Source organism: Sardina pilchardus, chromosome 18 (assembly GCF_963854185.1).
Source record: "Sardina pilchardus chromosome 18, fSarPil1.1, whole genome shotgun sequence".
In the NCBI taxonomy this organism is placed as follows: domain Eukaryota; kingdom Metazoa; phylum Chordata; class Actinopteri; order Clupeiformes; family Clupeidae; genus Sardina; species Sardina pilchardus.
The window spans coordinates 22,379,589-22,402,741 of record NC_085011.1 but is presented as its reverse complement, the minus strand read 5'-3'; the positions used below and the strand labels follow the sequence as shown (position 1 = coordinate 22,402,741).

Below are 23,153 nucleotides of genomic sequence, written 5' to 3'. Positions count from 1 at the left end.
TTGCATACTTTTGGCATCAACAAAAGCAGCTTAATTATTTTCAATTGAATTGAGTGGAAGAAAAACAGCCAAAAAGTGCTCCAAATGTGTTGGAATTCCTTCAATTCCCATTTCAGTTGACTATGTCAAGTTGGTTTAGAGACTGAGCAGAAGGTGTTTGCGATATGTGAATTGGCTTTGTTTGCACTTTTTTGCTTACTCCATCATTTCATATGTGCTATGTCTGCTACTGTACATAACGTTCTATATTGTTCTACTCTGTTAAAAAGTCAAAGTAAAGAAAAAAAAAAACATTAATAAGTTGGTATATCCAAACTTTTGACTGGTAGTGAGTGCAATATGTGTGTAATTTGCTTAGGAGAACAACACGTGCTGTGTGAGTAAACTTGTGTGCGTGTCATGTATGGGGCGCAGGGCCTAATGAGCTGTTGAATGACTCGCTGTCTCCCAGATGCGTGTCTTCTGAAGCAGTGCCTGTAGAGGGCGCCGGCGGTCACGTCCTGTCCGAGGCCTCGCCGCAGGAGTCACCTCTGCTTCATCTGCTGAGATACGGCGACAGCGTCACCAACTGGGTCTCCGCCGAGATCGTCATCTGCGACTCCGTCAAGGTGCCCGACCCGCTCGCGTCCCCGCGCACACACTCCGCTGTCTGCGGGAGGCGCGTGCCAATCTGTCGAGATTAGCGCTGAAATGACGCCCGTGGGGCGATGAGGCTGCATGTCTGCAAGCGTGGCCGTTGAATTTGCACAGCCACCACTAAACTGTCACATGATTCTCTCTCTCTCTCTTTCTCTCCCTCCCTCTCTCCCTCTCTCTTTCTCTCTCTCTCTCTCTCTCTCTCTCTCTCTCTCTCCCTCTCTCTCTCTCTCTCTCTCTGGTGGGTTCTCAGGCGCAGACAGCTCTGCTGGCCAAGTTCCTGTCCATAGCCAAGTGCTGCTATGAGTCCAGGAATTTCGCCACGGCCATGCAGATCCTCGCCGGCCTGGAGAATGTCATCATCCGCCAATTACCCGTAAGACTGGAGGCGCGTGTGTGTGTGTGTGTGTGTGTGTGCATAGTCTGGCAGTTATCTCAGCAGCATTGTGGATCAGCTTAATTCAGTGTCAATTAGTTCCAACAATAGAGAAAAGGTAGTAGTTCATGGACCTCATGTACACACTGCGATATTGAAAACTTTATTTAAGGGGTCGTCCATTCCAGGCTGAACTATTTCTGTTTTCCCAGCCTCCCCAGAAATGAGTTGTTGATTGCCTCTTTTGTGCTCAGTGTATTTAAATGTAAAATTAATTCATTTAATCTGGAGGCGGGTTTGGTGTTATTTTTGTTTACTTGGAGGGTGGCTATGCCCATCATGTCTGTGGCAAAATATGCTAATTTGCACTATGTATTAAGCTGTGAGGCAATAATTATTAAGCTTGTTGTTTTGACTCATTAAAATGAGTTGCCTAAGTATGAAAACAATAACTTCCACAAACATTACAGTTGAGGGTAAACATATCTGCCGTTTTGATATGCAGCAGCAAAGACCAAATATTGTCTTTTATTACAGTTCCTTCCTACCCATCTTTCCCAACAGGCATGGAAACATCTGGGTGTGAAAGTGTGTGAGATTATAGAGGAACTTCGAGCTGTTCAGGTAAGCACCAGCCATGCATCACTAATCACCTGAGCTTTTACATACCTGAGAGAGGCCATAGTGACTATGATACTACTACCATCTCTCTCTGGGTTGACCCACGTTTGCTTTTAGTTGGTTAATGTGGTCTTGATGTCTCTCCACACCACCCATGTGTGTCCTGGGAATCTGAAAATGAATGGAAGTGAATGAGAGGGTGCTTATAACTAGTGGTCCACCCTAACTTAAAGATCATTGGGCTTCATGTTTGTAGTGATGGCCCATTGACACCTGCTTACCCTCCTCTTAAGAGGGCTCCCGTCTCTGTAATAGCCTGTGATAGTCCCTCCCAGCCTTATGGGCCACTATATGCATGTGATCACTTTCAGAGGAGTGGTTCACAAATGCTCCTCCCATGCATTTTCTTAACCATCCTGTTGTGTTTGTTCCGTGATTATTGCCGTAATTTCTTGACTATTAGCCACGGCTTATACATTGATTTTGCAAAATTTCTTCAGCTATGAGGTTAATACAGGGGCGCAGTTAATATAGTGTTAAAGGGATAATCCGGAGTGATATGCACTTTAGATCAATTTTTCGGACTATTGGGAGTACATACGTTGAGTTGACACCAAAATCATGTCATTCGGATGTATTTTGAGAAAGTTCGAGCTACCGTTTTTAGCCAAAACTCGTTAGCCTGGAAGTGACTGGGGCAAGTCCTTTCGCCGCTACAAAACGCTATTTTTATACCTCTTCTACTGTTCCAACCAACACTACACTTACGTGGTAGTGAGTAGAGGGTCCCTAAAGCCAAACCAAAGTATCCCCACGTCTTTATGTGGTCGGGTAGAGAGTCCAGAATGAATTTAATCGAGTCAGTACCTTTCCGGAAATGTCGCTGCTGCAGCTAGCAACCTGTTAACAACATTTCCGGAAAGGTACGGACTCGATTAAATTCATTCTAATAAAATCCATAGTAATACATATATTATCACCTCATGTTGCGATAGACTTTTTTATCAACTTCAATTCTTTTGAATATTACAAGTGTATCTTTCCTGTTTCCCATTTCCAATATATGGCCTGCAGGCCTCATTGCCCTAAGCTCATACAACTCTGTGGGGGAAAGAATCTATTGGAGAATTGGAGAATTGGAGGTTTCTGTATGAGCTGCCATAGAAGTGTGTGTGTGCATAAACACACATAATGTCCATCTGATCAGCAGGGATTCGCCTGGACTCAATTTTATACACTTACTGTGATCTCACTCATACATTTCTTATGGTTGGTCATTTTTGACGAGGGAACACCACAGGCATACAAAAGTTAAATAAAACAGCCAGAACGAAAATGGTCAAAATGTATTTTATCGCATATAAGATGCCCTTCTCTTTTCTACCTGCAGCTCAACAGAATGTGAATGGTCCCTTTGTGTTGCTTCCCATTTGCAATTAAATGAAGTCTCTCTCCCTCTGCAGACTCTTTCATCCACGGTGGTTAACAAATTAAGCACAACACAAGCAAATAGCCAATCGAGAGGCAAACACCAAATGCAATGTGCTGCATAAAACAAGCCTGTTTCCCATCCGAGCACATAGCCCCACGTAGCCGTATCATGAGACACGGGGGAAAGTGTTGTCCTGCTGTGTGTGTCTGTGCCCCCAGGTGTTCCTGCGGAGCGACAGCCTGTGCCTGGTGGAGGGGGAGCCCCTGCGGGTCAAGCCCACCCTGCCCGACGCCCACATCTTGGCCCTGCACCTCCAGCAGCTGGAGATAGGAGCCTTCACGCTCACCACCGGGGCCTACAAGTGGCCCAAACTGAGGTGGGCCAGAGCCTGTGCCACACACTGCACGACCCTGAACACTCACAGGGACTCCCACACACTCCCCCAGCCCACTAATCTGCTACTTCTGCTGTTGTGTTGGTTGGCACAGGGTCATGGGCACCGTGCCCGGGAGACACACACACACACACACACACACACACACACTGATTTTTCAGTATATTTTTTGGTCATTTTTGCCTTTATTATGATAGGACGGTTCGAGATTGACAGGAAGTGAGTGGGAGAGAGAGATCGGGGTTGGGTCTGGAAATGACCCAGACGGGACTCGAACCCGGGTCTCCGTGAGCACTTGAACCCATAATGTGGTACAGGCCACTGTAGCCAGCTGCACCACAGAACCCCCACGCACACTCCGCTAAAAATGTATACCTAGCTAATTAGAGACACTAATGGAACATTTGCTCTAATCTCAGTAATGTAACTCTAATGGGTTCAATTTTATATTGTGTCATGCACATCGCTGTGTATTCGTTGGGTATGATGAGTCTGGGGATTCAGACAATTTCATTCTAATGAAGACAGTAGATGGAAATAATAACCCCTCTGATATCTTGCTAATAGTTGTGGAACTATGCCAATTCTGGAAAGCTGTGGGAAGTCAGTTAGTGACAGATATCTTTTATTTAATGAATCCTTCTTCCGCAGCTTAAGACACGTCTTCCACTTCCCAAGTTAGAGACAAGTAGCTACGGTGTGTTGGAATGAGGGGAAACTTAAGGCTTGTTTCTGCTTTTAGCTCGGAGTGTGTCTAGTGACCTCCCATCTCTCCCTGCATCTGTTCTCGCCTTCCCCGTGTCCTAGATAAGACACCCCTCCAACTGCTTTAGTGGAGCGCTGAACTTCTGGCACCAAGTTCACTTTGCAACAGATTTATCTGCAGTTAAGACACACACACACACACACACACACACACACACCAACACACACACACACACACACACACACAAACACACACACAGTGTTCCCTCGTCCAGGCTGGTAGACAGATGCTAGAGGTCAGGGAGTGAGAGCGAGTGGACGGTAATGACACAGCTGGTTATTTCCATTGGCAGACGCGCGGGCGAAACCGCCTCCTCGCGCTCCGCCAGGATGGACGGCAGGTGGTGCACCATGGGAATGTGTGTGATTGGGGAGATGTTCCCACAGCAAGGTGCTGACGACAGATGCTGAGGTCAGGAGCGGTGGCAGAGAGTGGGATGGGGAGAGAGAGAGAGAGAGAGAGAGAGAAAGGGAGAGAGAGTGGGATGGGGAGAGAGAGAGAGAGAGAGTGAGGGAGAGAGAGAGTGGGATGGGAGAGAGAGAAAGATAGAGGGAGAAGGAGAGAGAGAGGGTAGGGTAGGGTAGCAGAGACGACAAGACAAAAGTAAGAGTAGGCAGAAAAGAGATACGGAACTAGAGGGAAAGTAATATATACATTTGGAGTTGAGGGAGTGAAAGAGAGAACAGCTACCCCCTTAAGTTGCCTTATCTGTCCAGCTAAGTAGGTCTCTGTTATGGAGATTCATTGAAGAGATGGGTTTTAATGTGTTTGGTGTTTGAAGGCGAGGCAGAGAAAATGGTTCCGCTGGTGCTTGCATAGCCTCAATCTCTGTCTATTGTTTTCATCACAATTCTTTCCGACGAAGCGATTAAAAGAGTTTTACATAATAGTGTTTTAGTTTGCGCATCCTTTCTGTTTAGTTCCAGCATTTTTCTGTCCAAAAAGATGTCCTTGAGATGTGCCTGTACTAAAAGTAACTTTTTTGATGTAAGAATTTGTTTGATCAATTGCTGACATAAATCTGTCACACAAAGAATGAGGAAGTGTAAAAAAAAACACTGGAAAAATAGGCTTGAATCACACCATTAGCGGGATGTGCTGCAAAAATAGCTTAAAGCTACACCTTTCAGATATACTGTACATTTTGCCATTTTAGTGAATTATACTGTAGATATGATGATCTTTGTCGTAGTGTGCGTCCAGAAATATGAAAGGCTCAGAATGTTTGTGGAGAACTATGTAGATGTTATTGGATCTTGACGCCATCATTTTTTTTTTTTTAATTTGTTTTCTTTATTGTGTCATGGACCCATGAACCTCCATGTTTCATTACTTTCAATCCTTTCCCCTCCACAGTAATTATATTCTCTCTTTGTACTCCTTTGACTTTCAAATCAACTACTTTACAGCAGGCAATTAAAATGCAGCCTCACATGCAGTTTGGTGCCGCCAATTAACAGCTAAAAACAAGTTTCATACAAGGGAATATGTAGGAGTGCTGAAACTATATGCCATATTTAGAATAGTTGAAGATATATAAGGAAACAATTTAGGTTAAAAATGCATCAAACACATATTTATATGAATTGTGGGATTGGTGATGAAAATGATCTGTTTCTCTTTCTCTTCTCTCTCTCTTGCTGTCTTCTCTGTCTTCATCACCAAAGGGCCATAGCCCGAGTGGTCAGCCAGGTCCACGCGTTCCAGGAGTTTCCGTACTCCTACGCCGCTGACCCGGAGTTGCAGGCCTACCTGCGCGTGCGCATCGCTCGCCTGGGCTCCTGCGACGTGCCGCTCCTCGCCGCCGACAACGAGGCCAACTTCCACCAGCTGCCCGGCAGTGACCGCCACTCGCGCCGCATCCAGGAGACCCTGCGCCGCGTCAGAGCCACCTTTCAGTGAGGCCGTCTCTCTCTCCCCTTGCCGGACACGACAGTGTGACGCCGTGACACCCATCTGATCTGAGATCAAAGCGAGGGCGTGGAGAGCCTCAGGATTGGGACACGCTGTTGTACTCCAAGGCCATGTGTTGGGTTTGAGTGGGCTGTTTTGTGTGATGTCCCTGGTACATCCTGAGTTGGCTGGACTGAGAAGGCAGAGGAGGATTTGTCTGGGGCCAGTGCAAGCCAGTACAAATCTGCAGTACCCTACTCCCCTGACCGAGAGTGATGTATCCAACAGTGCGATGAATGTTGTTGGCAAGTGCAAGGCTGGTGAATTGTAATGTCGGTCTTGACGTCATGTAAAGAGTTTTTCGAAAGGCCACACTAAATTATACAAGGTTTTTATTTGTTTTAATGGTACACTTTAAAATGGTTGCGGCATCAGAGTAGGCTAGGAAATGTTTCCTTCTCCACCGTGTAGCTATTTTGATGGCTACCCATAGTCACAAAAAAAACAAAAACAACAGAAAACATCTTATGGCCTGCTTGGGTGTGTTAACTGCTTCTTTCTTTTTGATGCCAAAAATGCATGGAGTGTGAAACAAACAAAAGAGTTACCCATATCTAACCACAGTGTTGAAAAAGTATTTTAAGATTCTTAGGATTTTATCCACTTTTAGTTGCAGAGAGATGTCTGTGACTGATGCTAGTAAGGTTTGAGTTTCCAGGGCAGATACTGACAGGAGAGTGCTCTGCTGTTCAGGTGTCAGAGTGAGCCCATGTTTATATGAAACTGTCATTTCGGTGCACTTCACCATCTTTTACAAATAGACTCTTTATACTTTACACTTTACTCTAGGTAATGTACCAATTGCTAATAGTTTATATGGTATTAAATCATGTTCTTTTACGGACCTCACAGAAATACATGCCCAAGCGGATAAATGGTGAAAAATCTTAGAAACTTTTTTTTTTCTATAGCATAGCGTGGCAAATCATTTGAATGGCGCCAGAATCTCTGTGCATAGGTGAAAGCGTGGGGGGGGGGTGTAATTTGTCACGAAATTGTCACATTCGGAGCAAGGAAATAGGCTCACTTGGGGGGCTACCGTACCGAGTCCCAACTAAGGCGGACCCCTCCCTTATTGTTTTCTTGTGGGGGATCAGTGACTGCAGCTTCAAAGCGACACAGATAAAGGCCGTAATTGGAAAGCAAAAGACGCCGAGCCCTCCAAGGTAGAGATCACCGATAAGGGAAACATTCAACATGTCGCTGAGAGCATTGTTCTTACTAAACGATACTTTTAGTGCCATTGTGTCCTGGCCATAGGATGTCACGCAGGTCAAAGGGATTTAAACACTTTGAGGAGTCGCACACAGAGAGAATAAACGCCTCAGCGCTTCGCTTGTCTTCACCAAATCTGTTTTGTCTTTTAATCTTGGTTATGAATTACCCCTTAGTAACCAGTAAGATAGTATTTTCTTTATATGTCGGAATTATATATTCCCTTAAAAATGTATGAATAAACCATTCACTAAATAATGAAAATCTTAACGAAAACGGATGTTACTGAGTGCCTGATCTCACTTTCATTAGATTCACTCACATTCGATATAGGCTAATCATTTTAGGTTCCTTAAAATATGATTGGCTTATCACTTTTTTTGACTACTGTACATAAAGACTTGCAAGGATTTCTCTCTGTCCTTGTGTTTTCCTTCTCCACTGCCTCGACAGTCCCTGATACCCAAGAGCACACATAAGCTGCATTTGCATTTGAACTGCTAGTCAATCAGACGTAATTGTCTGGCTACTGTAATGCCTTTGATCTGTGATGTTTAAACCAGACGAGGCCAAACGCTGGCTGGGACAGTGGCGCCAGGCCTCACCGGGGCACGGAGGATGTGTTAATACCAAACCATTTGAACTGTATTGTTATTGCAATTCTATCAGTCAACAAGGAGTAGGGCAATTGCAGAATACTTTCGCAAGGAAAAGCCGCATCAGACGGCTTTCTATGCATCTTACTCCGGTCAGCACAGTTTAGGCCCTATAGGCTAAAGGATTCAATTCATGGCTATTGTAATTTAGATGTTTATCAGTATCATACTTTTCCTAATCCAGAAGGTAGACATTTTGAAGCATGCAAATATATGTTGCGTTTAGACTTGCATCATGTGACACCAACATTCTTATCGATTCAAATATAAATATATATATATATATATTATGTTTTGTCAGGACTATGAGCATGCACATGGACACCAAACAACATGTTTGACTCACTGTTTCCAATGTAACATGTTCACATTTTAGAAGCCATTAGAAACTAGTTCATACTTTTATTAAAAACCTAATATAAGACATCAGGGGGGGAAAAGCGTTTGATGTTCTGTCTGTTGATCCAGATGTTGGCAGCTTTTTCTTGCTGGGGTTGGACCGGACAGATAGTTGTGTGAGCTCGTGAGGTTCTCACAGACATCGTGGCGCCAGGCTTTCACACAATCACAGGATATGTAAAGACTTCAACAACGACCCATTAGCCTTAATGATTGAGAATTGATCAGGCGTTAACGCACCTATCCATATGTAAATGAAGGAGGAGGTCGGGACCTATATATAGAGGGCCCTGGTTGCCATCCTCTCACAACACAGTTTGACCTCAATTGGATACAGTTCATTGCGCAAGAGACAGACAAGCCTTACAACAGCAAAAATGGTGAAATACTTCTCTGTGGACTGGCTCATCCAGAGTGACACCTCAACCAACCAGGAATCCAAGGACATCTCTTCTGCTCATTTCCGACCGCACGTCCCTTGTGTGGTGCAGCCACGCCAGCCATCGTCGTTTGACAAATCTTACCTTCAACCAAAGCCAAAAGTAAAGAAAAGTCTGGATTTCAACGAGAAACACACGGAACTGGAGCCGATCGTGACTCCAGCTTGTGGCCCAGCAGTCTGCTCCTCACCAAGTAAGTTGGCATGACAAATTCTCCATTCTTTTTAACGTTAGTAAATGTGCTTACAAGCAGCAACGTCAGTTTCACGTGTCTAATGATCCTTCTTTTTAAATTAAGTTTCAGAAATCAGTGGCTATTCGTCTGGCTACGAAAGCGAAGCGGCCTCCTCTGAATGCCCTTCCGTGGATGGTGGGTTTGAAGCGGAGGGAGAAAGTGCTCAGCGCCGCGTCCGAACCAAGTTCACTCCAGAACAAATCCAGAAACTTGAGAAAATCTTCAGCAAACACAAATATCTGGATGCTGGGGAGAGAGCCAAAACTGCCCTGAAGCTAAACCTCTCTGAAACTCAGGTAAGCAGCCATATCCAAAAAAAGACTGACCATAACAATTATGCCTATATATGCAACACTATTACTGGACTTGTCTGAACAATGTATTGATAATCGTGTGTTATTGTTTTAGGTGAGAACGTGGTTCCAGAACCGGAGAATGAAGGTGAAACGTGAGGTCCAGGATTTGCGCGCCGAGTACTTGAACCCAGCAATGCCCACCATGATGTACCCGGCAGTTCCGTCCGTTCAGTACCACAGCTTCGGAGGACAGCAGATCCCCTTTCCCCCCGCAGCCAACATGCTCTATTCGCCCATGGGTCAACAATTACCGGTCCAGCAGTTGATCGCGCATCAGACTGTCCACCCAGCGATGTCTGCAGCTTATTACTACTAATTGGCTATATAAAAAAGGACACTTAACCCCACTGCTGCTAACACTTATGCTGAAGTGCAATATTTTGTAATTTGTTGATTTGTATAAAGTACATGCATGTTCTTATATTCTAAACAATGTTGTAAAGTTTGAAAAAAAAGTATATTTATGATCATTTTAAGGAAATAAAAATATATTTGAATGTATTTGATATTTTTGACAATTTCTTTTCAGTTGGTTAAGCCTTTCAGACATGAGAACAGACACAATATTTCATTTGTCTGCTGCATCATTACCTATAATAATTAATAGGCCAAATAGATAATCTAATTAAAACGCATGGCTGCACAGTCACTGTCTGTAGCCAGTATCATCTCAGAATAGGAGGAAAAGTGGATCAATCTGTGTGATATATTAGGCCTACCAAAAGACATGATCTCCACCTAGCTCAATTTGGGTAACTATTCAGAGACATAGTAGCCTACAAATCCAGCTTTCAAATTACTTTCAGATTCATTCAAAGTTAATCATTTTCATAGTGAAGACTAGGCATGGTGCTTTTACATTGATTTACTTCAATTGCGTTATAATCAGAATCTACAGATTCACACAAACATTTACACATGTACACAAAACATATTAATCAAATGTATGCTTGCACTGATACACCATTTAAAAATAACAATGATTTCTGGCGGGAATCACACAGAATAAAATAATTTCAGTTCCGGCCTATTTTAAAAGATGGCCGTGTGCTGTAAGCATTGATCTTTAGAGCTCGCCATACTGGGGGCCTGTCCCATACTGTGCTTTCATATGCGTGTTAACTAATTCTGTTTGTCTCTGCCGGAGCACTTCAAACGCCAGCTAACGAGGAGATCATGACTGACAATTAGTACTAATTGCGTCGGTCATTGATGAGTTTACTCTTATCACAGGCGCAGGGTATACTGGCTCCAGCATGTCTGGGCGACTGAATGGCAAGTACAGAGGAGGCGACAGGGAATGTTTGATAAGGTGTGGGATCAAGGGACTGTGTCTGATACGATCTGAAAAGTAGTGATCATTGTTTCGGTTTAATCCCAACAGCCTAAAACCTGATCCATTTAATTAGTCGACCCATCGATTAACTACTCTGATCACCTTTGAATTGTATTCAGAAACATGCCATTCATTCGTTTATTACGCTTATGTCATATGGGATTTAGTTGGTGAGCTATAGAGTCATTTAATTTTCTGGGACGCAACTACAAAGATGGGCCCTTCTGGTAAAACATGTCCGTATTTCAAAAGTTAATTCCTGGGCCACCGCAGGCCTCGTGTGTTTGCCTGGCGTCAGTAGCACTCCCAACGCCAATTCAGATTCTCGTTTCAACAGAGATCAAACGAAACTCACTCACTTTCGGGCAGCCATCACGCCTGCTGAGGTGTTTGGACAATGAGCCCAAATGTCTAAAGGCAACAGCTGACGGGAGAAAGCCCGGTAGGCCTCTTTCAAACGCTACTGGTCCCGCCTTTTGATTGGAGTTACACCAACAGAGGATTTGCCCAGACACGTCAAGTTAAAAACAATACAGCCTATCTGTAGTCTATTTGAAAGTATTATCAAATTTGTACAGAACAGCCCATATTCGTCATGATTTCAAATAAATGGGCAATGACCTCAGTGGCCGTCACTGTAGAAAATAAGACCCCCGCCCAGCTCGGCCATTCGCTAATCTTCGCTTGATGAGGAAAAGTTCGATGTAATCACTGTATCAGTCAGTTTATGATCATTTACCTCTGTGATTTCTGTTGACAACAAAAGCAGTGTCTAGGCGCGGTGCAACACTCAGACTCACCGGCGCCTGGATTTAACAAGTGTAGGCTACTGCATGTGTGAAAACGTACGATTGCGACACCTATTACCTTCAATTACAACACCCATCAAATACTTATCGTTCCGTCGAGACCTCTTTACTTATGCAAATACTGGTGGGATGACTCCTACATAAAGGCCTATGTCAAGCTAGGGCCTAAAGATACAGACTTATTCTTGCTTGTCAAGCAACACAGTATTGGAGCGCGCAATGGCTAAACATTTCTCAGTGGAATGGCTTTCTCAAAGCTTTTATTCACCAGTTACTTGCTCTTACACCTCGGATGACAGAATTCAGAGCAAAATCAACAAAGATGCCTCCTGTCAGGATAGAGGATATACAGTTTCAAATACGGATACTTCTGTTCTGCCAAATATGACTGACCTGTTGCACACGGACACCGAGGACCATAGCAAGCCAGCTACTGTCCCGTCATCTCCTTCAGGTTGGTATCTCTATATGAAAGCATGGTGATTTTATATTTTCATTTTGGCATTGCAGGATTTATTATGGCCAATGTCTTATGAGTAACATATATGCATGATTTTATTCAGGCAGTTGTGGCTACACGTCAAGCTCTGAGAGCGAGGTTGGAGACATTGGTGAAGGCGAATCTGGTGCCAATCGAAGGATGAGAACCAAGTTTACCTCTGACCAGATATTCCGACTGGAGAAGACATTCAGCAAACACAAATACCTCGGTGCGACCCAAAGACGGAAAATCGCAGAGAAACTGCAACTCTCTGAAACTCAGGTGAGCAAAAATGTTATACTAGTGATTGTAGCTATAGGTTTAGATTCTGTGCAGGCATAGGGCAGTAACTCATTGAATAGAAATCTTAGGATGTCATCATTAATACGAACTTATTATTCTAAATCGCAGGTGAAAACGTGGTTCCAGAACAGACGGATGAAACTCAAGCGTGATGTTCAGGACATGCGCGCAGACTACCTCGCTCCAAGTATTTTGCCATCACTGGTCTTTCCAGCAGCCGCTGGATTTCAGCACCACGGCTTTGGTGGACAGCTCCTCGCCTTCCCATCGAATGCGCCCCACGTCTACCTGCATTCTGCGCAAAGAGTTTCTGCTCAACAACTGAAACCTCAGCCTCCAGTTGTCCACCCAATGATGCTTACTTCATGTTACTACTAAGTGGATGCCGCTTGCTGCCGAACTCTGTCAAATCTCTGTGCCTTAATGTTTTTGTTTTGTTTTAATCTAGAATATGTACAGCTCTAATAAGCTAAGGCTCTGGGACACTGTCTATTACAAAAAAGCACTACCTGCTGTATGTTTTAAAAAAAAGTTTAATTTATGCTCTGTATATCTGTATAAAAGTATATTCAAATGTTTAAATGTCTTTCGTAATAAATATGTTTTACGTTTTACTGACAACATGTGTCCTGGTACTGATTCATAAACCTGCGCCAACCTCTATTAGACTCAGTGCAGTGAAATACCATCCCAATTTGGTCCATCCAAGGATGGTCTGAAATAAGATTCAATGACATAGAGTTGTAGTTTATTATTAATGTAATACTCCCGCACCTTCACAGATAATGAAAGGTGATTGCAATATCAATTCCATGCTATTTCTCAGGGAGAGCCCAGATGGTGAAGACACCATACAGATCAGTCTACAAAAGCATCAGACCTGGCAATACATTTTTGATTTCTGCCTTGAGTGTGTCTCCAATTATTTAAATAATTTCCAAAATTGTGTGTGATCCACATCGTTTCCGTAGGCAAACCGACCTAGGCCAAGTGATGCTTTGGCCTATTCTGTTCACTTACAAATGCAGATGCGTGGGTTTGAATTTGTGTCTCACAGGCACAGCCGTCTCTCTGTTAGCGAAGATATGTGCTCCAATTCCCTTCCCTTCTTTCCTCGTTTTTGCCCTGGGACACTTTCTTATGTCGTTGGCATACTTTGTGTAAAGTGTAATTCGACAGAGATGGTTTTCTATAACCTTGTGTGACTTAATAAAAACATTTGATCACACACACACAAAAAATGATCCAATGAGTCCAATGATCTAATCTCCGCCAGATGCCATGTAAAAGACGGCAGTCTCACGATGCGCTCCTTGTGTCCAGACATAGTGACGGCTGTCATTTTCTTTCCCACCCAGCGGCGCGGTCCGAAGTCTATGTCCATTTGCATCTTCAAAGAGACTTCAAAGCCTCCGTAACTACACGATCATTGAGACCTATTGCGCTCTGTTGTGCTTCATACGGCGAGTTCGCACCTTGTATCGAGGTGCTGAAACCTGGCGCCCTAAAGTCTGCCAGCAGTGCATATTACATCGAGAAGTCATTTACCAGCCCCCGTTTAATAGACTTACGATGCAGTAAGTACCTCGTCAGTTGATCCTTTGAATGTATTCATAACCGGGTTGCTGACTCTCACACAGGATGCCGCCATCACTGGGTTCTTCTTGTGCTTTTTAGATGGCGCGGAAATTGTAAAATGCACCTTTTTGCGAGGGTTCATGCAAACGTGTCATCAGTGAATGAATGCTGAAAGTTTATTCAACATTATGATAGTCGCCTTGAAACAGAGTTGGAGATGAAGTTTAGGAAATACAATATAGGATCATGTCCATCTATTGGTCCATGTTGTAATTTGCCCATATATGATATTCAATTAATTCATTAATTAAGTCATTTTGTATTTTGCATTATTGTATAGGCCTAGATATCTCTGTGATTTGAAGAAAGGTTTGATACTGCTGGAGACACTGATGGATACCATAGAGCCTATACGGTTCATACAGTGCAATATAGACATTATGAAGAAATGTCTGTGGGTGATCCTCCACTGAAAACTTTCCAGTGGTGTTCTCCATGCGTATATGTGCAGGGGACTAGGTCCATGTATGAATCTTCAGCATTAACATTTAGGGATTTCTGCACATTGTATTGTGCATACGGTGAGTGTAGAGCTTTGCAGATATGAAACATGTCAAATAATTCTCTATGGAAAGGCATCGACTCTAAAGCATTAGGAAGTATGTGTTGGTTTATCAAATAAGAATAGTTTGAAAAGTTTTGATATCTAAGACGCAAACCACAAGGTGGTGCCATTTGTCCCCGAAATTAAAGATTGGCCTACACAACGGACCAAGACCAACCGAGTTGAAAACGATTTTTTTAGGTGACTGTGTGTTTAAGAGCCTAATTATGAGTTAACTCTTCGTTCATTCTGATCCTCCACTACCTCTCAAAAGACGGGAAGAGATCAAGAAATGTGTCAATAGGTCTGTTGGCTTCTGGAGCCATTGACAGTGTTTTAACACCTCTTTAACTAATCCATCTGCTACACACAAACATGTGAGCTCTGAGCTTTCCCTCTCTCTTTTGCTCTCTCTCTCTATCACACCCACACCCAAACACCGCCACGCCCCCCCCCCCTCTTTTTTTGTTGTTGTTCTTCTTCTGTAGCTATCCTTGTGGATAGCAATTTGATAATGGAAATACCTTTTATAATTTGAGTGGAGCAATGTCAGTTATAGTGGCTGCCTGGTGTAAATGATTCTATGAATGGTTGCATTGTCCTATTTATTTATTTATGATTAAATGGCATCAAATACCATCTCAACCAATAGCTTATGCATCACAAATATCATTTCATTATAGTATTTCAAACCAAACACAAAATATTCCCACATTTATTTTCTAGCATGACATCCAATTTACTGAAAAAAAAGTCATCTATTCAAGCTGAAAGCCTTCTCTAAGTCCCCAAGTACCTGTTTTAATTTAGAAATGCAGCGCTGCAAAACGAAAGATTAAGACAGGATTTATTAAAATGGATGACCTCCCCAACCAAGTCTAACAATATTTAAGCTGATCAAACAAACACGAGACAGACAATTACACACGCAAGCACATCTGGGAATTTCTTTGAATGTTTGTTTTTTTATTATCATTGAATGAGCACTTTACACTGCAACTGGAAACAGGTCTCTTTTGCTTGTTGTACCATCCCTCAACACCTCTCTAAGGACTACAGTGAAATGGCAGTACAAACAGTTAATCTCTCTCTCTCTCTCTCTCTCTCACACACACACACACACACACACACACACACACACACACACACACACACACACACACACACACAAACAAACTTTCACTCTGGTTGAAATCAGCAGAGGAGCAGGAGACAACATGGCGATGGCTCGCTCAGGTACAAGAGCACACGAATTGTCGGGCTGTTGGTTGGCGTCGAGTGGAATACCTCAACAGCCCCCTTTTCCCATGCCGTATGCCTCTTTAAAGCCACATGTCAAAGAGGTATATGCATAGGAAAAAGGAACAGCGAGTGAGAGCTGGAGAATGCGCAGCCTGCCACCTGAGCACTGAGAGGGAGAGAGAGACAGAGACAGAGAGAGAGAGAGAGACAGAGACAGAGAGAGAGAGACAGGCAGAGATTCTGAGGGAGAGACAGACAGAGGGAGAGAGTGAGGGGGAGAGAGGCAGACAGAGGAATAGTCATTAAAACAAGCTTTTCCAAAAGGCTATGCATAATACATCCATAATTCTAACACTAATACACCTCTCAACGTACAAAGGATCAACTGAATAAGCAAATGTATGTCTAAGCAGGCTGTTGCATCATCCACACATCAATTGTATGGTTTGCCTTTAAGGAAATTAAGCACCAATAGCAAATAATAAGAAGCCTACTGTATATAATGAAGAGTGGCAATACAGTTAAGTAGCCCAGCTAATGCAAACTATTCACAAAGACTACACCTTTGTTTTCAGTGCGCTGAACGGTAATGGAAAGCGGAAAAGTCATTTCTTACCCCGTTGAGCGTCGAGCAGATCTCCTGCCTGTGCGCTGGCTCCCCTTGGGAATATATCCCTTGCCAGAGACCTTGAAGATGTTTTAGGGAAGACAGAGTAGCTGTTTTTCTCTCACTCCTTCCCAGCTCCCAGCCCGCCTCCTCCAGGCTGAGGGCCATCGCTTGCACCTGCACAGACAACACACACACACACACACACACGCACACACACACATGCACACGCAGACATACACATACACACGTGTACACATATACCCAAACGCACACCCACCCACACACACACACACGCGTACACACAGCCATACACACACACACACACACACACACACACACATACACAAATGTTTTCATTACACTTGCACACACTCATATGTCAAACTCATAGATGATATATATTCTGAAATAGGCACACAGGGTTAGGCAGGCAGGCATACAATCATGAATGTGCACTGAACTTAACTAAACTAGACAGCACCGACAGAGAGTGGCAACATACCAATTATTTGACATTATAAGCATGAAAATAGGTGATTGTGTAGAGGGAGATTGAAAACCTATGCTCTTTACAGTTTTTTTCAATTGCTTACACGCAATTTTTCAAACTGAGTTCTTTTTAACAAAATTTAAGCACAGGTATCCAAAAGCTACACTCAGTTTGCATAATTCCTAGATTCTTTGCAAAATAAAACACTTCAGTCAAAACAAACACACTTCAGTCAAAACATACACACTTCAGTCAAAACATATACGCATATTTGTAAAAATGCTATTAGTTGTCATTTAACAAACACAGTCCTCAATGATCAGACACTATTGCAGCCAGTTTCACACTGCAGTGATAAATGCAAAACGCATTTGTAAAAAGAAAAATTAGGAAATAGCATGTGCTAGAGTTTTGCCCAGACATCGTAATGTAAGGGATCATTTAGATGTCCAAAAAATAGTGACAAACCCACAACATTCTTCATGATTAGTTCGACATAGGGAAAGTGTACATAAATAGGTCTATAAACTTGCACTTGCACTGTACAACACTGAAGACTGCTGTAGACTGAATATTTCAAGTATTTCTTTCAATACTTACAGTATTTCTAACCATAATCAGTTACAGTAATCAACCAACAATGAAATCAATTGAACAAATAAAATCTGTAGACAAACAAAAACTACTGCATAAAGTACATACACTTTGACTCTGAAGAGCAACTACTGCAAAAGCAACAAGACTGTATAGCACACCTGAGTGCTGCGTTTTCAATTTTGCACAGGTGTGCTTACACACCTGGTGGATGTGATAATCCAATTTGTTCATTAGTGTAGTCCTTGGCAATCCGGGGCTTTGTAATGACAAGGAAGTAACCTCACAATCCTTATCTGTGTCTAAGGTGTGGAAATGTGTGTAGAGTTTTACAAATCACTGTGTGTAATGTTTTGCAAAAAGGGTGAAGCAGACATTGTGTGTAATGTTGTGCAAATCTGTGGAGGTGTTTTGCTCCTTGGAGTAAAATTTTGCTAATTGTGTGAAAAAAAATATTTTTGTGTGTAAACAATCGTAAAAAACTGTAAATAAGCACATGCATATGCACACACATGCTTACATGCTCACACTCACATTTTCTTTGAAAGAATTTGCATACTTGTATATGTATAAATGTATAGTCAAAAGCACATGCTAATACATTCAGATTTGCATTGGTATTTATCTGCAGTGTACACAATTTTACAAATCCACTGCAAGTCAACGCGATCTCACCTTCACACATACAGTATGTTGTAGTTTTCACACACACACACACACACACACACACACACACAAATCCATCTCTCTCTCTCTCTGACACACGCACAGACACACACACAGGCAGACCTCTCCTGACACACACACACACACACACACACACACACACACACACGCACCCAAACTCACCCAAACAGCTACAGAAAGTGCTACAAACATGGTGGTGCCATCTTAAATAACAGTGCGATTGGCTGGCACCAGTTCCCATTGTCCTAGACACGGATATTCTGATGTCCTGAGACATCACACTCGCTATCTGGTCCCTCGGACGTCAGCAGCAGCAGCGGCAGCGGCAGCAGCGGTGGTGGTGGAGGTGGTGGTGGTGGTGGTGGTCATGTTGATGGCAGCGGTAGAGAGGGAGGGAGGGAGGGAGGGAGGGAGAGAAAGGCCTGTTCCCTGGGACGGCCAGTTCCCTGGGTTCTCAGATCCTCTTATCTCCCAGGGTCTCAGTCCTCCCCAGTGCCAGCGCACAGGCCCCGGGCTCCAGGAATCAAGGACTCAGGCAAGGCCTCGGAGGAAGCGATGGGGATCTGCATAATAAATGGCGGTCTCACTCAGATACACACACACACACACACGCGCACGCACACGTGCATGCATACACACACACAGATACACACGCGCATGCATACACACAAACACACACACACACACTCTCCAGTGTCTCTCTCTCTTGCACACACAACAAACAAACACACACACACACACACACACACACACACACACACAAACCTTGTTTCTCTTCCAGACACACACGAGTACACGTATGTAGTCCACCCACACACATCAAGGCCCTCAGAGGTAAAGCAGCCAGGCGCGTTAAGGTCTGTCTTGCCCTCACAGGGCATCAAAATACAATTAATTAGACTCCTTTCCCTGCATTCCAGCCACATGAACCGTCTCTCCCATGCCAGAGAATCCTCACAGGAGCAGAGCAACGTGAAGCACATGTTGTGCGTAGGCCTATAAGGGTGTGTTTTATTCAGATTACAACTAAAACACTGTAAAAGTGAGCTCCACTATTACTATACCTTTGAAGTTAGCGAATGGTAGAAAGGCGACATGTTCTACGTACGGACACTGTGCAATTACACAGAGCATACTTCACCACCTCCCAGAATGCTTTGCTGTGACCCCTGGTGCCCTGACATGAGGTGTAAAGATAATCACCATGGTTACATGGCTGGATGAAACGATAATAATATGGCGGTATTCACATCAACAACTGTGAGTCATTTTCAATTGTGACCCAACTTTGCATACATAGAGTTGGTGCCTCAGGGCTCGTACCTCTCTTCTCACCGTGCAGTGGTAATGTATGTTTCGCTCTCTCTCTCTCTCTCTCTCTCTCTCTCTCTCTCTCTCTCTCTCTCTCTCTCTCTCTCTCTCTCTCTCTCTCACACACACACACACACAGACACACACACACACACACACAGCCTTTTGACCACCTCATCCCTCCACAAAATGAACAGGCAGTGAGTGACCTCTCAAAGATGACCTTTCTCAATAACAGCTCTGACAGTAAAGCACACACCAGCGTTCATTATATAGCAAGCATTCTGGCTATTTAACACCTGTGGACCATGGGGAACAAAGAGATTGCTTCTTGCTTCCTACTCCTCCACAGCCCCCGCCCCCCACCCCCAAATCTCTCTTGCGTACACACACACATACCCACACACACACATACACACAAATGGAGATTTTGAGGATGGTGCACAGGAGACTTCTGTGGCCTAGTGCCTTCATCAAAAAGCTCTAATGGAATTCCAAGACTAATTTGGCTAGAGGAGTGGGCTTTACACCCATCCCACCCCCTTTAATTGGGTCTGCTTTTTCACATGGGCAGTGTTTTTTTTTTTCTGTGTTTTCACAATGTGGGGGGAAATTGTGCGGTGGCAAGCAGAAACGTCTCTCCTCGCTAGAAAACACATTCCTTGTTTGTCTGAAGTCTACATGGACCTGCTGTTCACAGTTACAATAACCTGCCGGCAAACACAAGCATTGAGATCCAGAGTGAAGCTGTGTATTTTTTTCACCCGTCTCAAGTCGGGCTAACCTTGGCTGACACCAATTAATCTGAAATATTCTTATAATGTTGCCTGTCATTGATCATATTTTCAAGCAAGTCAGATGGATGTCAGCTGCTGATATTTAAGGAAAGCGTGTTCAGTAAAATGTATGTTAAATGAATGTATAGAGTCAATGGTATGTGTGTGTGCAAACACGTGTGTGTGTGTGTATGTGTGTGTCCGTGTGTGTGTGACTGCCTGTGTGTGCATGAGTGTGTGCTTACAGGCTATAATGCTAAATGAATGCTAAGAAGTTACAGTGAAATACTTATTCTCAAGGTCTCAAGGTTGCCAGGGAATAACAGTGTAGACTTTACAGGAATGCTTTATGTGCCTTGTGACTTTTATTTTTTATATAATTAAGCATTGAGCATTGTTGCATTATGAATTCATTTTGTAATTGATTTTGCCTTTTTAGATTGTAACTTAATTAAAATTTAAACTGCTACATTGTGCGCAAAGGATCTCTCCTCCTCTCTCTCTCTATTTCTTCCTCTCTCTCTTGCTCTCTCTCTCTGTCTGTCTGTGTGTTTATGTGTGTGTGTGTGTGTGTGTGTGTGTGTGTGTGTGTGTGTGTACGCGACCAATATTAAGAATTCACTACTTGTTTCCTTCATGAAATTATTTTCAATTGTTTTCAGGATGGAAAGAAGACTTGATCATGCTATTAAATATCATTACAAGAGCACTTCAAGACAGTAATTATCATTTCAATGCTAGGTAATTAACGATGACTATAATGATTATGATTTTTTTTTATAATAGCTGGCAGTGGCTTAAGCATAGGCATCAAATGGAACGGCAGAAGTTCATTAAGTCATCCAAGGCCACAGTCAAAGTAGCAGACGATCTGAAACGGCGCACATCTCTCACCCTGCACCCACCACGCTTTCTACTTGTCAATGTCAGTTTGCACTGCACAGCACCTACATCTACGGAAGGTGTTTAATCAGCTGAATCACAAAATGGCAGACGTGATGTGTTTCAGATGGATGTGAGTGACGAGTACGGAGGACCGTATACTTAGGAAGAAAAGTGCTTTTTGTCGGAGCAGCATGTGACGTGTGCGTGGGTGACCTTATTTGAGAGTGTGAAAGGGCTGCAGGAGTGATGATAAGTGGTTATAAAAAGATGCCATATGCTGCGTTTAAAAGAGCACGCTCAAACAGCAGGAGGCCGAGAGAGGATCTTTTAACACAATTAGAAACTCCTCTGACACCAGCTGACTTTACTGACACAAAGACGGAAATAAACGTGATCTGATTCTGTTTGAGATTAGATCTGTAGCACTTTATTTCACAGAGCCATTAATTAACCGTTCATGCATAAGTAATATATGTATGTATTAGTGCTCAATAATGTCTGCCTTAAGTGTCATTACAGATTTGTTAGAATTTCTTAGAATTTCTTATTCTTACTCAAAAGGTGATTTATTCTGGATGAATCCCTAATAAGCGACTATTGGTCTTTATCTAAGGTTATTGGTATATAGTATACTGTAGATGAAATGGGCCTTCTAATACATCGTAATCGTAATGTCATAATATGTTATTCTGTCATTATAGGTCACATATTCAGACCGTGTAGTAGGAGTCTAGGCCCTCTATTTTGAGCCATACCATTACATTACATTACATTTACATTTAGTCAAAGCGACTTACACAACTTGGCAAACATTTTAAGCTTTTTAAAGCAATTTTCACAACAATTCTCGGAACATTTTAAAAAGGTAGAGTGCAGTGAGAATAAGTTCATCAATGAGTGCAATTGTCCGGAGAGGGAATGCGGCTGGGAGTATCCACCTCCTTGTTTTCCCTGTCAAGGTTGCCATGGTCACACCTAAACAGGCACAAGCAGATGTAAGACCATACCATGTACCATTAACCTTATAGCATGACTCTACTCAACATCTTTTTTTATTATTAAGCATTCATCAAGAACACATTACCTACTGATTAAGAATTAGAAATTGTAGAAACAAAGACCTAATACATTGTTGAATGACCTTGGTGAACATGAATACACACATAATAGTTGTCTATTAATGGTTAACATGCGCTCCCTAAACTAAAGAGTTGCCAGATTTATTTTCTTTGTGGCAGAATGAGTCAGAATGAACAGAGTTGTCTTAGGAGATATCGTCTGGAGAGTCCATGGCTGAATGCACAACTAAATATTGTGTTGTTACATGTAAGTGACCATAAGCAAACTATGATTTGCTATGAGTGGCTGGCTGGCAGGTTAACACTGGCACATGTAGAGAAATGCTGATTAATGTGTAATGTGTCCTTGTCCTGGTAAATGAATGAATGAATGAATGAATGAATGAATGAATGAATGAATCTTCCTTACTCATTCATGTTTGTTTAAGGACATGGGCATTAGGAGACAGAGAGCAATGGCTAGCATTTCAGTGTGTAATGATTCATGTTCTTTCATATAGTATAGCTCTAAAACTCACGTATGCTACACAAAGGGTCACATCCTCTCCCATAACTCTTTGTAATGTATCTTGGATCTGCTGTGCTTTGTGCTGGTGTGTAATGTCAAATAGAACAAGGCCAACCCCAATTACGTCTGACAGGAAGGATATTTATTTCCGTGACCTTCAACACTGGGCCTTCCATCTTGGGAGTGTGTGACCTTAATAGATACAGATACTCATTTTTGTTTGAGGTGTGAAAGAAAATGGTGTCCTCTCAAAGTTCACGTGTGCAATGGACAACTTTATATGGTGTGTCCACTCTTTCTTCGTGCATGCTTAAAGCTGGGGACTGTTACACCTGTGTTGCCTCACCTTGATCTCTCTCTTTCTTTCTCTTCCTCCCTCTC

General features: G+C 42.9%; 3 protein-coding genes across 3 annotated transcripts in view; all 3 read left to right on the top strand.

Annotated features, from left to right (window-relative positions):
• The window catches only part of LOC134063589 (kinase non-catalytic C-lobe domain-containing protein 1), a 30,109-nt gene extending 23,865 nt beyond the window's left edge, over nucleotides 1-6,244 (top strand). The window contains exons 27-31 of the mRNA XM_062519183.1: nucleotides 452-608; nucleotides 890-1,012; nucleotides 1,577-1,636; nucleotides 3,284-3,441; nucleotides 5,893-6,244. Coding sequence (XP_062375167.1) covers nucleotides 452-608; nucleotides 890-1,012; nucleotides 1,577-1,636; nucleotides 3,284-3,441; nucleotides 5,893-6,127 — 733 coding nt within the window. The 3' untranslated portion in view covers nucleotides 6,128-6,244. The remainder of the gene's footprint in view (nucleotides 1-451; nucleotides 609-889; nucleotides 1,013-1,576; nucleotides 1,637-3,283; nucleotides 3,442-5,892) is intronic.
• Nucleotides 6,245-8,759: 2,515 nt separating this feature from the next.
• On the top strand, nucleotides 8,760-9,818 carry vox (ventral homeobox). Its single transcript, XM_062520169.1, has 3 exons — nucleotides 8,760-9,081; nucleotides 9,187-9,419; nucleotides 9,532-9,818. The coding sequence occupies exons 1-3, from the start codon at nucleotides 8,826-8,828 to the stop codon at nucleotides 9,793-9,795; spliced, it is 753 nt and encodes a 250-aa protein (XP_062376153.1). The 5' UTR covers nucleotides 8,760-8,825; the 3' UTR covers nucleotides 9,796-9,818.
• A 2,025-nt stretch (nucleotides 9,819-11,843) lies between these two features.
• vent (ventral expressed homeobox) lies at nucleotides 11,844-13,393 on the top strand. Its single transcript, XM_062519182.1, has 4 exons — nucleotides 11,844-11,955; nucleotides 12,188-12,387; nucleotides 12,517-12,595; nucleotides 13,380-13,393. Exons 1-4 carry the CDS (start codon nucleotides 11,844-11,846, stop codon nucleotides 13,391-13,393), a joined length of 405 nt encoding a protein of 134 aa, XP_062375166.1.
• Nucleotides 13,394-23,153: the final 9,760 nt, after the last annotated feature.